We start from the raw sequence: 12,195 nt of genomic DNA on the forward strand, positions 1-12,195 counted from the left end.
TTATTAAATTCTGGAATGGCCTTACTTTCACACACCCACTTTTGGCCTTTTGACTTTTTTTCATTTCATGGCAACTCCTTGAATTTTGCCTATTTTTTGTCTCTCCTGCATGCACAGGTAGGAAATTTTTCGGTTTTGCTTCAGTGTTGACCAATTTTATACAAATTTTTGAAACCTAGAAAGCTGTTGCCAAATGAATTTGTTGTCCCCTAATCAGCTTCAGTCATTGCTCACTGAGGAAATGCATAGTGAGAGCTGATTATCAGAGCACATCTTTACAGGCCATTCTTCTTTCCTATATTTTGGGCCAGTGTTTGAGGGTGAAATCAGGACAGTATTTTTTTAATGTGTTTCCTTCAGTGCACTTTGGAGGGAGATCAGAGCAGGTAAATAAACACTGCTGTGTTGACTGGCTCATTCTTTTCCCAAGTTCAGTCATTAGCTCCAAAAATTAAGGGTTTAATATGAGCAGGTCATGTATTTTATGTGCAAGTGCTGGGTGCTTCCAGTTGCTTGTGATGGGTGAGAGTATCTGAAATATACAGCACATCTTAATTATGTGCTGCTCCTTGTAAAAAAAGATTTCCCTAAATCTTTTGTGGCCCAATAAGGATTTCTATTGTAGAAGAGATGGTTTCAAGCAGACAGGGTATTTTTTAAAGATGCATATCCATATTAAATAACTTAATCTTTCTTGTGCAGGAAGGCTGAAAATGCAGCACAGGGATAAATCAGCCTCTTTCAACACGTAATTGAGGGGAAATGTTATCACCAGTGTATTTTTTATATTGACAGGGAATGAGACTATCCAAAGTTTGATATTTTAATACCTTTCTGAATGTATTGTATAAGCATCACCAGAGAAAATCACTTACTGCCAGCATAAGCTCATCAGGCTTGGTATAATTAACATAAATTTCTCACACAAATACCTAAGTTTCTAATAGACCCTAAGCTAATCTCATTTTCATTTTTTAAATACCTGAGAGGATCTGAAAGCAGTTACCATCAAGCATTCAGCAGCGAATACAAAGGAGACCTGCGTGCGGCGACCTTTGCGGAACGTTCCGAAAGCCGCTAATTCGTATTTTTCCACGCATCCTCCCTCCCTGGAGGAGCAAGGGAGCATTCCCCGAGCCCTGGCAGCAGCACTCAGTGCCCCTTTTCCCCCCTTGCTCCAGGTTCCGGATGCGGCAGGTGAACGTGGTGGGCCCCAGCCCACTGAGCCAACCCTCGCGGGTCATCCAGACCCTGCAGGCGCCGCCGGACGTGGCCCCCGGCAGCGTCACCGTGCGCACGGCCAGCGAGACCAGCCTGTGGCTGCGATGGGTGGTGAGCAGCCCGAGGGACGTGGGGATGGGGATGGGCATGGGGCTGCTCCCCCAGAGTCTGGGCAGCCCTCCCAAAGTGCCTGTTCCTCCTCCTCCTCATGGTGCGAAGGAGCAACGGCCAAATTGTTTCCTTTTCCAGACTAGTCGGAAATCTGAGCCTTGCCTTAAGTGCCTTATTAATCAAATAAATTGCCTACTGCCACTGTTTCTGCCACTTCATCAGGGGAATGTGGCTGTGTGTAAAAGCTTGGCTTTGAGGAGCTCCTGGACCACAGTCTGGGTCAGCGCGTGGGGCAGGAACGGGACGCTCGAGCCAATTTGCCGCTTTCCAGGGCTCGGTTATTTGCCCTGTACAAAACGGTCCCCAGAAGGTGCAGCCCAGCCATGGGCAGCATCCTGTGCTTCTCAGAGCTGTGGTGCAGCAGCGAGGCTGGCTCTCCTGTGGGAAGATTAGATTTAGCTGAATCGGTGTGGAATTATGCGCTAAAGTGCAGAGATAAATGATTAATTGCGAAGATGCGGCAATTGCTGACATCACCGTGCCCCTTTGCCCGTCTCAGTTACCTGCAGAGTTGCCACATTGGGATTTACTTGGCAATTAACCTGCTCCAGAATGGTTTTTCTTCACCCCTGTTAGGCAGAGTTTTCCATCGGGGTTACTGTGGTGTGAAGTTGATGAAGCACAGGTTTCCTTTTGCCCAAATGTTAGCTTTTCCATGCATAAACTCATTATGGCTGGAAGTCAAAATCAGGCTGGGGACAAGAGGTTTTTTCTGCTGTTGGAAAGGAATAATTCCAGTTTCTCAACAGGACACTGCACTTAATGCTGAACCTTGCCAGACCAAAACCTGAAACTTGAAGGTGTCACCTCACTACCCACAGATGAGCCATTGCAGTTCCCCACACAACTGTCATGGCTTTTCTGTGTGAATATCATGCCCACATTGGTGCTGTATCCAGACCTACATATCTTCCATCAAAATTAACTCCAGGTTGTTTTAAGAGCCTTTAAAACCTTAAGATTGTGTTACCTGAAAGCCTATTTTCCTTGAGTCAAATTGTAGGGTTCAGGAGAAGCAACAGCCACAGCTAAAATGACCTGATAAACGCTTTTCATGGTTAATAACATCAATATTTGAAAGTGTTTAATGTCTTTTATTTCAAGACCTGCAGGTGAATCTGTTTTCCCCAGAGAGCTGGGGATTCCTCCCTTCCTGCAGAATGAGGGTCACGCTTCTAGCCCTGCATGCCTGCGGGGTAGAGTCTTCTAAGCTGTGCAATGTTAATGTGTACCCAGCTTTCCCAGTGAATCAGAGCTGAATCTCAGCCATCCGTGGCATCGTGTAGTTAGTTTTACAGCAGAAAACTCCAAACTTCATGAAGTAGGCTAATTATTTCGTATTTTAATCTCTGAAATTGCTTGGGGAGTTAGAATACTAGAATGAATCTCTACTGATAAATGAGTAGGCTGATAAATAAGTCAGTAAAAAAAAGGCAAGAAATATACGATAAATGAATTTGTCACATGCTTCAGCAATTTATCATTCATTTCCATAATTAATCACAAAGCTCTGAAATACACCGTATTCATATCATCTCTGTTGATATGAATACACCCACAGCAAAGGGCTTGGTTTCGTGAGCGAACCTCCTTGGCTCAAAATTACGGTAAAAAAACCAAAAGAAAAATTCCGAAGGTAGAAATCGCAGAGCGTAAACCGTACAATCATCCTCTGGATCGTTGTTGCCTTGCTGCGGCCTGTACGCGGGCTCCGGCGGCCGTGTCCCGATGGGAACGTTGTGTCTTGCTGTCGCCCGCCAGCCGCTGCCTGACACGCAGTACAACGGGCACCCCGAGTCGGTGGGGTACAGGATCCGGGCGTGGCGCGCGGACCTGCCGGGCCCAGCCCTGCTGAAGGTGCTCGCCGACCGCCTGGCGCGGGAGTGCACGCTGGAGGAGCTGCAGGAGTGGACCGAGTACGAGCTGCAGGTCCAGGCCTTCAACGCCATCGGGGCAGGGCCCTGGAGCGAGGCCGTCAGAGGTCGGACACGCGAGTCGGGTGAGTCCGAGCACAGAAAACACGGGACATTCACCGCTTTCCTTCAGATTTCAACTTTGAAGTTTGGTGTTTTGAAGTTGGGTGGGGTTTTTCTTTTTGGCTTGCTTAGCCGTGAAATCTGAAATTAAATTTTTAAAAAAATTATCTTGGGATGCACTGCAGGCAAAAAGACATGCAGACATTTGAAGGGTTCTTTTTCTTTTTTTTATTCCTACCTTGCTTTCATGCACAAACCTTCAGGTTTTTTACTTAAAGCAAACAGAACAACCTCTCCCCATTTCTGCCCCAGTGTGGACAGCACAAAGAGAAGCTTGTATAGAGACTTTTGTGACTGAGATGCTCTCTCATGCCTCCTCTTCTCCCCAATACTCCTCTTACCCTAATCCTCCCCTTTCCCCCATCTGCTTCTAGCCTGAGGCACATTCTCTCACGGCTGTGGTTACCTGAAATTTCATTTCAAGCACCAAATAATTCTAAAAGGGCACAAGTCATATTAGACAGCTGATTACACAGAGAGAAATAAAATAATTTTCTGGGCTTCTGATGGCACGTTTTCAAACCTGCCTTCCAAAATTGTGTGTGCAAGGCTGTGTAGACATAACCTGCTCACAGATCTGGAACAGCAGGGCTGTATTGTGGAGCTGAATTGTCCAGGCAAGCACAGAGACTTCAAATATCAGAAGGAAGCTGTCACTCTCAGGCAACAGTAAATTACTGTTAGCTCAGGAGAACAGTGAAGGCAGATGTTGAAAAGCTGCTCTCTAGCTGTTGACTTCCCCAAAACTTATTTCCAGACCTACCCTACTTGCACCTGGGAAATGAAAAGTTATGTTGCAAGTTAGCAACAAAATGGGTGACATGTGCAGTTTAAATGTTTATAATAAATATATTTGTGGCACGTCTTTGTGCAAGGTTCAATGCTGATTTTTTTTCCTGTTTTTTGGGGGGTTTTTTGCAATTTTTCATCGTTAAAGAGTTTTGGGATTTAATCCCATGCATGCCTGATGTGTACATGTCTGTGCCCTGTGTACCACACAGTGTTCCTTGGTGGGAAGTGAGACCAGGCACAGCAGGGATTGGTCTGCTGGTTCAGATAACTCTGCTTTGAACTAGCCAAGGAGAAAGCTAAACAAAGTCATCCCCCTCCATTGAAGTGTTGCTCTTTGGGAAGGAATAATTGGAAAGCGGTTGCCAGAGGTATTTTAAAGAAGGCTTGTGCTGGAGTTAGAGATAGCACAGCCCAGACAAAGCAGTTCTGTGTCGTAATAAAAAGATATCACAGCCTCCACTTTCGCCTCTCCGCTGCTCTTCAAACACTTCTTTTGAAATGTAGTAAATACTAAGATTAAGTCATTTCATAAAACCTTAGGATTGCAGCACTCTTGCTCAGCATCTAAAGATCAGAGGTTATGCGTGGATCTGGCATTTTCTCTGGGAGTATTAAGAGAAGGTTGACTTGAAACTGATTGTAGGAGGCACACAGAACCCAGGATCAAAATAATACAAGGCTGTGATCTAGGCCGTAAGGACTCGTTTGGTTTTTTCCATGTGTTTGCTTTGATACTGACATGATTTCTTGCACGGAGCAAGTTGGGGCTCAGACTTTTGGCTGTATCTTCCTAGATTTAGAATATACAAGATGTGCTGGCTTAGCAGCAAACTATATGAAAGCACTTCAGGGAATCTGGAATTAACCTGTATGCACAGTCAAATGGGGTTAAAATGCAAATAAAAGATATTTAAAGCCGGAGAGAAAGGCTAAAGCACTTTTGGGTCTGTCTTTGGAACTATACGAAAATTTCTATTTATCGCTTATGTTCTCCAAGAACTTCAAAATATTTCTTTTTCAGTTTTTTAGATACAGAGTCTTAGGGAAGTTGGTTTGCTGGTGCTGAGGATTGTAAACTTGCCACACCACTGGCCAGAGGTGCCTTGGCCAGGATCTCGTGGTGCTTCCTTGGCACAACTCCTGGTTCCATGTTTTACACCATTCAAGGAGATAAGGAGTAGAGCCCAGGCACTAAACCAGGTTATGGTATCTGATGGCAGTGCAACCACCAGAGCCCAAAATCTTTATTGAAAATAAAGCTCTGTTTGAGCATTTGTTTGCTTTAGCTTGTGCAATCACAGCACTGATAGCTGAGCACAAATGCCAACAACAATAGTGGGGCATGTCATTACAAGTACTCACTGGTTTCTGAAGCTCTTGAATATATAAAACAAATCAAAACCAAAGAAGCTATGAGGGAATAAATAATGCTGTAGGTTTGGGTGACACTGGCTTGAAAAACAATTGGGAATTTCTAAAATGAGAATCTGGGATAGGGTTGCAAGCAGCTGAAGGCGGAGAGAGATGAATTAGGATTTTTAAACAGGACAGGTTCTATCAATCCAAAATGTTTTTGTAATGTTAGAAATTAAATAGCTCATTAAATTTTACAGTGTAAAATAACTTCAGGGTAACAAGCTCAGTTTCCACTCAATAAATTGACAACGACAGTAGGTCCAATATAGAGAAAGCAAGAAATTGCAGAGGCATCTGATGTATTAGAACAACCTTGGCAGGGCTGCTTCCTCTTAGATGCAGACCCTGTTGCTTTCAAAAAAATTCATCTCAGATACACCTAACCCAGTGCCTTAATGGATTTTGTGCTCTTAATATTCAGCTACACGAATGTGTACACTTGTCTTACAGGATGAGCTACTGTAGGAGCATGGTCACACATCCATGGCAAGGATCAATCTCCTGGAGCTTGGGAGTCTGACCTTCACAGAGCAGTTACTGTGCTGTGATGGAGCATCTCTTGATAATTCACATGTGGTCCAGTGTCACTGTGGGAATTTGTCAGTTTGTACAAGCTGAGGATTTGGCCTGCAGTACCTAATTTTATAGGCAAAGTGGATGTGTGCTGCAGCTATGCTACTTTTGCTGTGAACCTTGCTGGAAATTTGGCCTTCTTAGCAGACATCAGATGTACAATGTGCCACTTTAATTTTTGCTTTCAAAAAGAATGAGGGACGTCCAGCTAAAATGAGCAGCAAAAATGCAGAGAACCACTGCATCTCACTCTCTAGCTTTCCTAGAAAGCCAGAATATAGACCAGCTTATTAAAAGCTCCTTTTGGCCCAGTTAGAGGCATAAAACGACATCATTTGCTGTACATCAGATGTGGCTGTGTCAGATGTAGAAAGAAGATGCATGATTTTAGATGCCAAAGTGGATAACCTTAAAAACCTGAGCTCTTATTGACATTCCAGTGCAAAGTGCCAGTAACTCTGTGATTTCCTACGTTTGATCTTCTGAAGTGCTCCGTGCTGGCACTTTGCTGGATTAGCTCATCGTTTAGTTTCCGTGTTTCTGGTTCATTTTGTTCATGCTCTGGGATTTTTTTTGGACACTGTTGCTTGCCTTCTGCGCTGTTCTTGCAGGTTACTAATGAGAACTCAGCTTTTTGGAGCTTATAACAAAGTCTTCAGTGCAACAGCTTTAGGAAACCAGCATTAGAGAAGGGAGCTTGCAGAGGAAAGAAGGGATTATGTGCCTCACTCACTAATTAGTTTTAGCAAACTATAATTTCTTCGAATTACAGCTTCCTGAGAGAGGAGATGGGTCAGAGAAATGAAGGTTACCTTTCAATTCATTCTTAAAGGGTTGATCAAAGTCTGTTACTTGATAAAAGGCTGGCAACAATAAGATCCATAAAATCACTTGCAGTTCCTGAACTCGTATTAGAATCAAATTCTCGACACTGAGGTGAGGACTGAAGATTTAAAGCTTGCTCAATGAACGCAAGGATTTTTACCATTCAGGCATTGGACTCAGATTACTTTCCAGTGAGAGGGGGCATTCAGCTGCTCTGTCGCTGGGAATTGAGAGGGGTCTGAGCTAATGAACCTTTTCTCTCCTTTGTCAGCTCTCCAGTGCCCCACCAGCAGTGTGACCATCCTCACCTCCAAGCCAGGATGCCCTCGGGGCCAGCCCGGGCACAGCCTCTACCTCCTGTAAATTCAGGAGAGTTCCTGGCTGCTGATCAGAGAGGAAAATTAATATTTGTAAAATAAAGTAACTTTTTCTCTTTTGAAAGGCCTCAAACCAGATAAAATAGAAATAAATGTGGCTGGAAAGGGCTTCTTTCCTCCACACATCCTGGTTTCTTGAGGCCCACCTCCACCCTGTCTCTCTCCAGGAGTGATTCATGTGGGAGTAGCTCTTTGTGAAGATCTACAGATAAATCTATGGCAGCTATCCAAAGACATTCATGGCTCCTGGCAATCTATTTTCCTTTAACATAATTATATCCTTGTGGGGGATAAATCTGGGAGAAGATTTAAAAAAAAAAAAAAAAAAAGACACTTCAGTGTTGGAGGGGGGAAAAATTGGATTTCAGTCTGCTGCTGTGTCATGTGATGGTCCTCTGTTTCTTATGCCCCAAATAATTAGTATCAGGGAAATTGTTTCAGAAATTACTATCTCTGCCGTTAACCTTGAGTGCACAGGGGTGGGGGTACCATGTTTTGGGGGTGTATTTTTTCCATTTTTATTAATTCTGGTGTCATTATCTCATTCATGTTGCTAGGAGCTTCAGGAGCTCTCCTCCAAAACAGCAGATCTGTTCTTTCACTTGGACAGCCAGGAAAGCTTTCCTTTGGCAGAGCTTTGGGCTGCTTTTTGTGATATATTCAGGCCCTAATCAAGCTGTACTGTCCCTAAGTGCTTGTGTACTGTAACTTGGTGAATGTTCCCTGGAGGTCTGACAGGTGTATCAGGCTTTAGAAAAGATTGTACCCTTCAGATGCTGGAAATGCCGTGGGGAAAAAATGCGAAAGGGCAGCATAAAATGTGAACTCTTAAAAATAGCCTCACATCCTGCTTGCATAACGTGACGTGCTGTTAAGCTTGCCTACAAAAGGCTGCAGTAGTGTGGTTCTGCAGCACTTCGGGTTTTAATGGCATGGGAAAATGCAAGTTTGCTCTTCTCTGGAGTCAGAGAAAATTACAGTGTTCCTGTGCCATCAGTGCTAATGATGTTTGCAGTTTCACGAGAGCCAATTTTGCAACACAGATGAAATAGGCATCTCTCATTGACACCGTATCAATCCCTGAAAACACTCCTGGTGTTAATGCATCCATCTCTAATTGATGTCTTGCAAATGTTGAGTGCTATCACATTATCAAAAGGCTGCAGAGGTTAAAGAATTCCTTACTGAAGTGGGAGTGCTATCCAGGGGCAGAATTATTGCTAGCTCTAGACAAGATGTTACAATTTCCTTTCAGATAATATAGGAAGCCACAGGGGCATAAAACTTCTTGTTAGAACAGATCATGCTATAAGATAAACTCACATTCAGAGAGAGTTCTAGGTTTTGGCATAGGGAATAAAAGGTGTGGTAAAGAAATACTGGGGGATAGGCTTCTGGAGAAGTCCAGGAATTTAAACTTGGTTCTAATTACTGAAAATATATAGAATTTGAAATTTATTCATAGCTGTCAATATTTACTGTCTGTCTGTAGACACTGATAAGTATTAAATGTTTAGCTCTTTACAAACATTGTCATTTCTGAGATGAACTGGCAAGAAATTGTGAGACAGGCTGAAAAATAAAGATGATGTAGAATGAATACAAGAAGAGAGGGGATTTTCTAAAACATATTCCAGCTCTTTTGGGTTTGAATACTCTTCTGTGGGATCCTGGAAGATTTCTGGGCATGTAGGGAGACGGAGAAAAATGATCTGCTGTGTCTGACCTATTTCTGCTCTTTGGTGATGCTGTGTGGTTCCAGTTCCCTCTGCTCCTCCTGAGAATGTCTCTGCTGAAGCTGTGAGCTCAACCCAGATCCTGCTGACCTGGGCAGCAGTTCCTGAGTCTGAGCAGAATGGTCTCATCCTGGGCTACAAGGTATGTGACTGGACTTTCATACTCGTTTGATTTTCAGTGTAATCCCGGGACATGCTTTTGTATTTGTTACTTATTATTCACCTGCTGGGTATTCTTATTGTTCCAAAGTCAGCTGGAGAAGATACAGGAAGTGTGCTGGCTTTGAAAGGGATGATTGGTGACTGTAATCTCATTTTATACTGGGTGACAAGAAGGAATCTCCCTCTCTTCAGTCCTCGTGCAGCAATCTCTTTCCCTCTGTGTCTCATCCACATTTATCCTGCAGATCCTTTACAAAGCAAAGGATTTGGACTCAGAGCCCAAGAGCCAAACAGTGAGGGGGAACCACACCCAGTCAGTGCTGCTCTCAGGCCTGAGGAAATTCGTCCTCTACGAGCTCCAGGTGCTGGCATTCACCCGCATTGGGGATGGAGTCCCCAGCTCCCCAGCAGTGACAGAGAGAACCAAGGATGATGGTGAGTTTAAAGGTTGCCAAAATAGCCATCTTATTTGTTCCAACCTTTTAATGTAGATGTCTTCTAGTGGTTCAAGTGTAGGCAACAAATATTTGGATTTTGGGGGGATTTTTTTTTTTCAGCTTTGAACCCAAAGGACATTGGCTGTACCTGGTATATAACTCAGCAGTATCCCATTGGTCATGGGCTGAGGATCTGGCAAAAGCACAGAAAACCACTGTCCCCTATTTCCTCCTTCCCTGCAGCTAATGAAGAGGAAGAAAACATCTAACATTGAACTTTGTAGCTTGGTGGAGATAATTTCTATTGAAGACAATTTTAGAGCCCAATTAGAAATTCCTATTGAAGTTCAATCATGCTAAAAAAAAAATTGCTGCAATTGAAAGCAATAAACAAATCTGTGTCTGACTGGACTGAACGAAAGAGATGGAATTTGCGACTTCAGTAATCCACTCGCCTTTTTTTTTTTTTTTTTAACCCGAAAACAAAAAGGTATTGACCTTGGAAGATGATCCTACCAGCTTCCTTTTGCAGCTGCCTCCTGCACTTCCCAGGGGGTTCCCAGTGCAGTTGGATGTCCTTAAGGAACCCAAGCAAGTGCTCCCTGAGCACACTACTGTGGTGGAAGCATTCTTGCTGATGAAATTCTACAGAAATTTGGTTCAATTCTTTAAATATCTTTGGGCTTTGCAGATGCTAAAACTGCTTTTACTTTCATTACCTTTTCAGGAATAAATAGGTTGAGATCAGTGTGAGAGGCTTCTTCCGTTTAAGTCTCTCTCTTTCTCATCAAAATCTTTTCAGAATAATAATGGAGTAAACATTGGTTTACACAAGCAAATTCATTAAGGTAATTTGGTTGGGCTCAAAGCACATTTAGACTTCTGGCTTAAAAAATCATTTTCTGTGCAGTGCAGGGAAGGAAGGAGTGGGAGCATGTGGGGTCAGGAACAGGGGCAAGAACTCCCTGACATTTTTTTTAGCCTTTTCTTCAGCATACTCCCTGTGTGTGGACCTGGCTTTTCTTTGAAAGGAAAAATAAGAAAAATTACTGTTAGCAGAACTCTGCAGGGAGAGAAAAGCACTCAATGAAATGTACATATCAGACTGTAATGAGAAATACTTAAAACTGTTTGTTTTGGATAACCCCATTATAGCAGTTCCCTCCTTAAGTGCATGTTGGCAAATGAAACTAATTGTTCTTCCATCTCCATACCCCTGACATAAATATGTTGTGTCTCCTCTGGGCTCAACTTAATTAAAAGTATCACCAGGAGTAATGCAGGTGGAATTTGTGCTGAAGGGGAAAATTCATGGATGGTAATGTATGAATTAGCATCTCCTCACCTTGTGAACCTGGGCTGGTCAGTGCCATTTGTGTTAATGTGCCTCTCACCTGCCTCAGGTTCTCCTGTTCACACCTCAGTGTTTAAAATGCAAATGTAAAGTCGGAAAGCAGTTCAAAGCTGGTGCTGATGACACAGGGAAGGGATATTGTTGAATTCCAACAGGTAGGAAGTGAATTAAGCTATATAACTCTCTGTAAAGGCAGCTTGGTGTCCTGCTTCGTAGTGTGTTCTCAGCTACACCAGTGGTGGTGATGCTGCAGTGAGAAAAATCCTACAGAGCTCATGGTGCAGTAAAAAAACAGTGTAGGGTGCACTGGTCTGTGCTGTGTTTGGTGTCTGAGGGCGTTGGAGGCCTTTATCCATGGACAGAACGTATATTTATATACAGAATAAATTATATTATGCACGTGCACTATTGGAGAGATACAGCTTGGGTCATCATTCTGTGTAGGGTGGGCAGAAAAGCTGTGATGCCTGTGGTGTGCAGTGCTTGCTGCCATGCCCTCTGTGTTGCCTTGCAGCCCCCGGGCCCCCCGTGAGGCTGGTGTTCCCCGAGGTGAGGCTGACGTCCGTGCGCATCGTCTGGCAGCCGCCGGAGGAGCCCAACGGGATCATCCTGGGTAAGAGGAGCAGCAAACCCCGGGCTGGGAGCAGAGGGATGGAGATCAGAGCAAGCCACAGCTGTTGGGTTTTCCTTGGCCTTGCACATAAGCAAATCTCTGGCTGATGAAAAGAAAATGTGCTGCTGTCAGCTGAGGGGGCAAGTCCGCACGGCTCCGTGCTGTGGCTTTTCCTGAGCCAGAATTCAGTGTTATTCCAGCCCCCATGTCTGGATGTCATCTCTCCTCCCATCTGCATTTGGGTTGGTAACCTGTTTGGCTGACTGTTGGGAAAACTGCCTGGAGACCTGGATTTTCCCCACCTTTGCCAGACATGCCCAGTGTTTCAGTTTCATGTGTGCTTCCATTTTATTGCTTCCTTGAGATAATATGTCTGACAGGTCATGAGGAGTTAAATCCTATTTGCCCTTCCATCAGGGGAAGGAGAGGCAGCAAGGCATGACAGGAATTTGTGGGAAACCTTCTCACCTTCCTGCTCTCAT

The 12,195-nt window shown here is 44.0% G+C and overlaps 1 protein-coding gene across 1 annotated transcript in view; it reads left to right on the top strand.

Moving 5' to 3' along the window:
• The window catches only part of SDK1 (sidekick cell adhesion molecule 1), a 376,424-nt gene that overhangs the window by 296,239 nt on the left and 67,990 nt on the right, over positions 1-12,195 (top strand). The window contains exons 24-28 of the mRNA XM_021549399.3: positions 1,182-1,332; positions 3,154-3,391; positions 9,174-9,289; positions 9,555-9,744; positions 11,615-11,713. Of these exons, the coding sequence (XP_021405074.1) occupies positions 1,182-1,332; positions 3,154-3,391; positions 9,174-9,289; positions 9,555-9,744; positions 11,615-11,713 (794 nt within the window). The remainder of the gene's footprint in view (positions 1-1,181; positions 1,333-3,153; positions 3,392-9,173; positions 9,290-9,554; positions 9,745-11,614; positions 11,714-12,195) is intronic.

This window comes from Lonchura striata, chromosome 16, assembly GCF_046129695.1.
Source record: "Lonchura striata isolate bLonStr1 chromosome 16, bLonStr1.mat, whole genome shotgun sequence".
Taxonomy (NCBI): domain Eukaryota; kingdom Metazoa; phylum Chordata; class Aves; order Passeriformes; family Estrildidae; genus Lonchura; species Lonchura striata.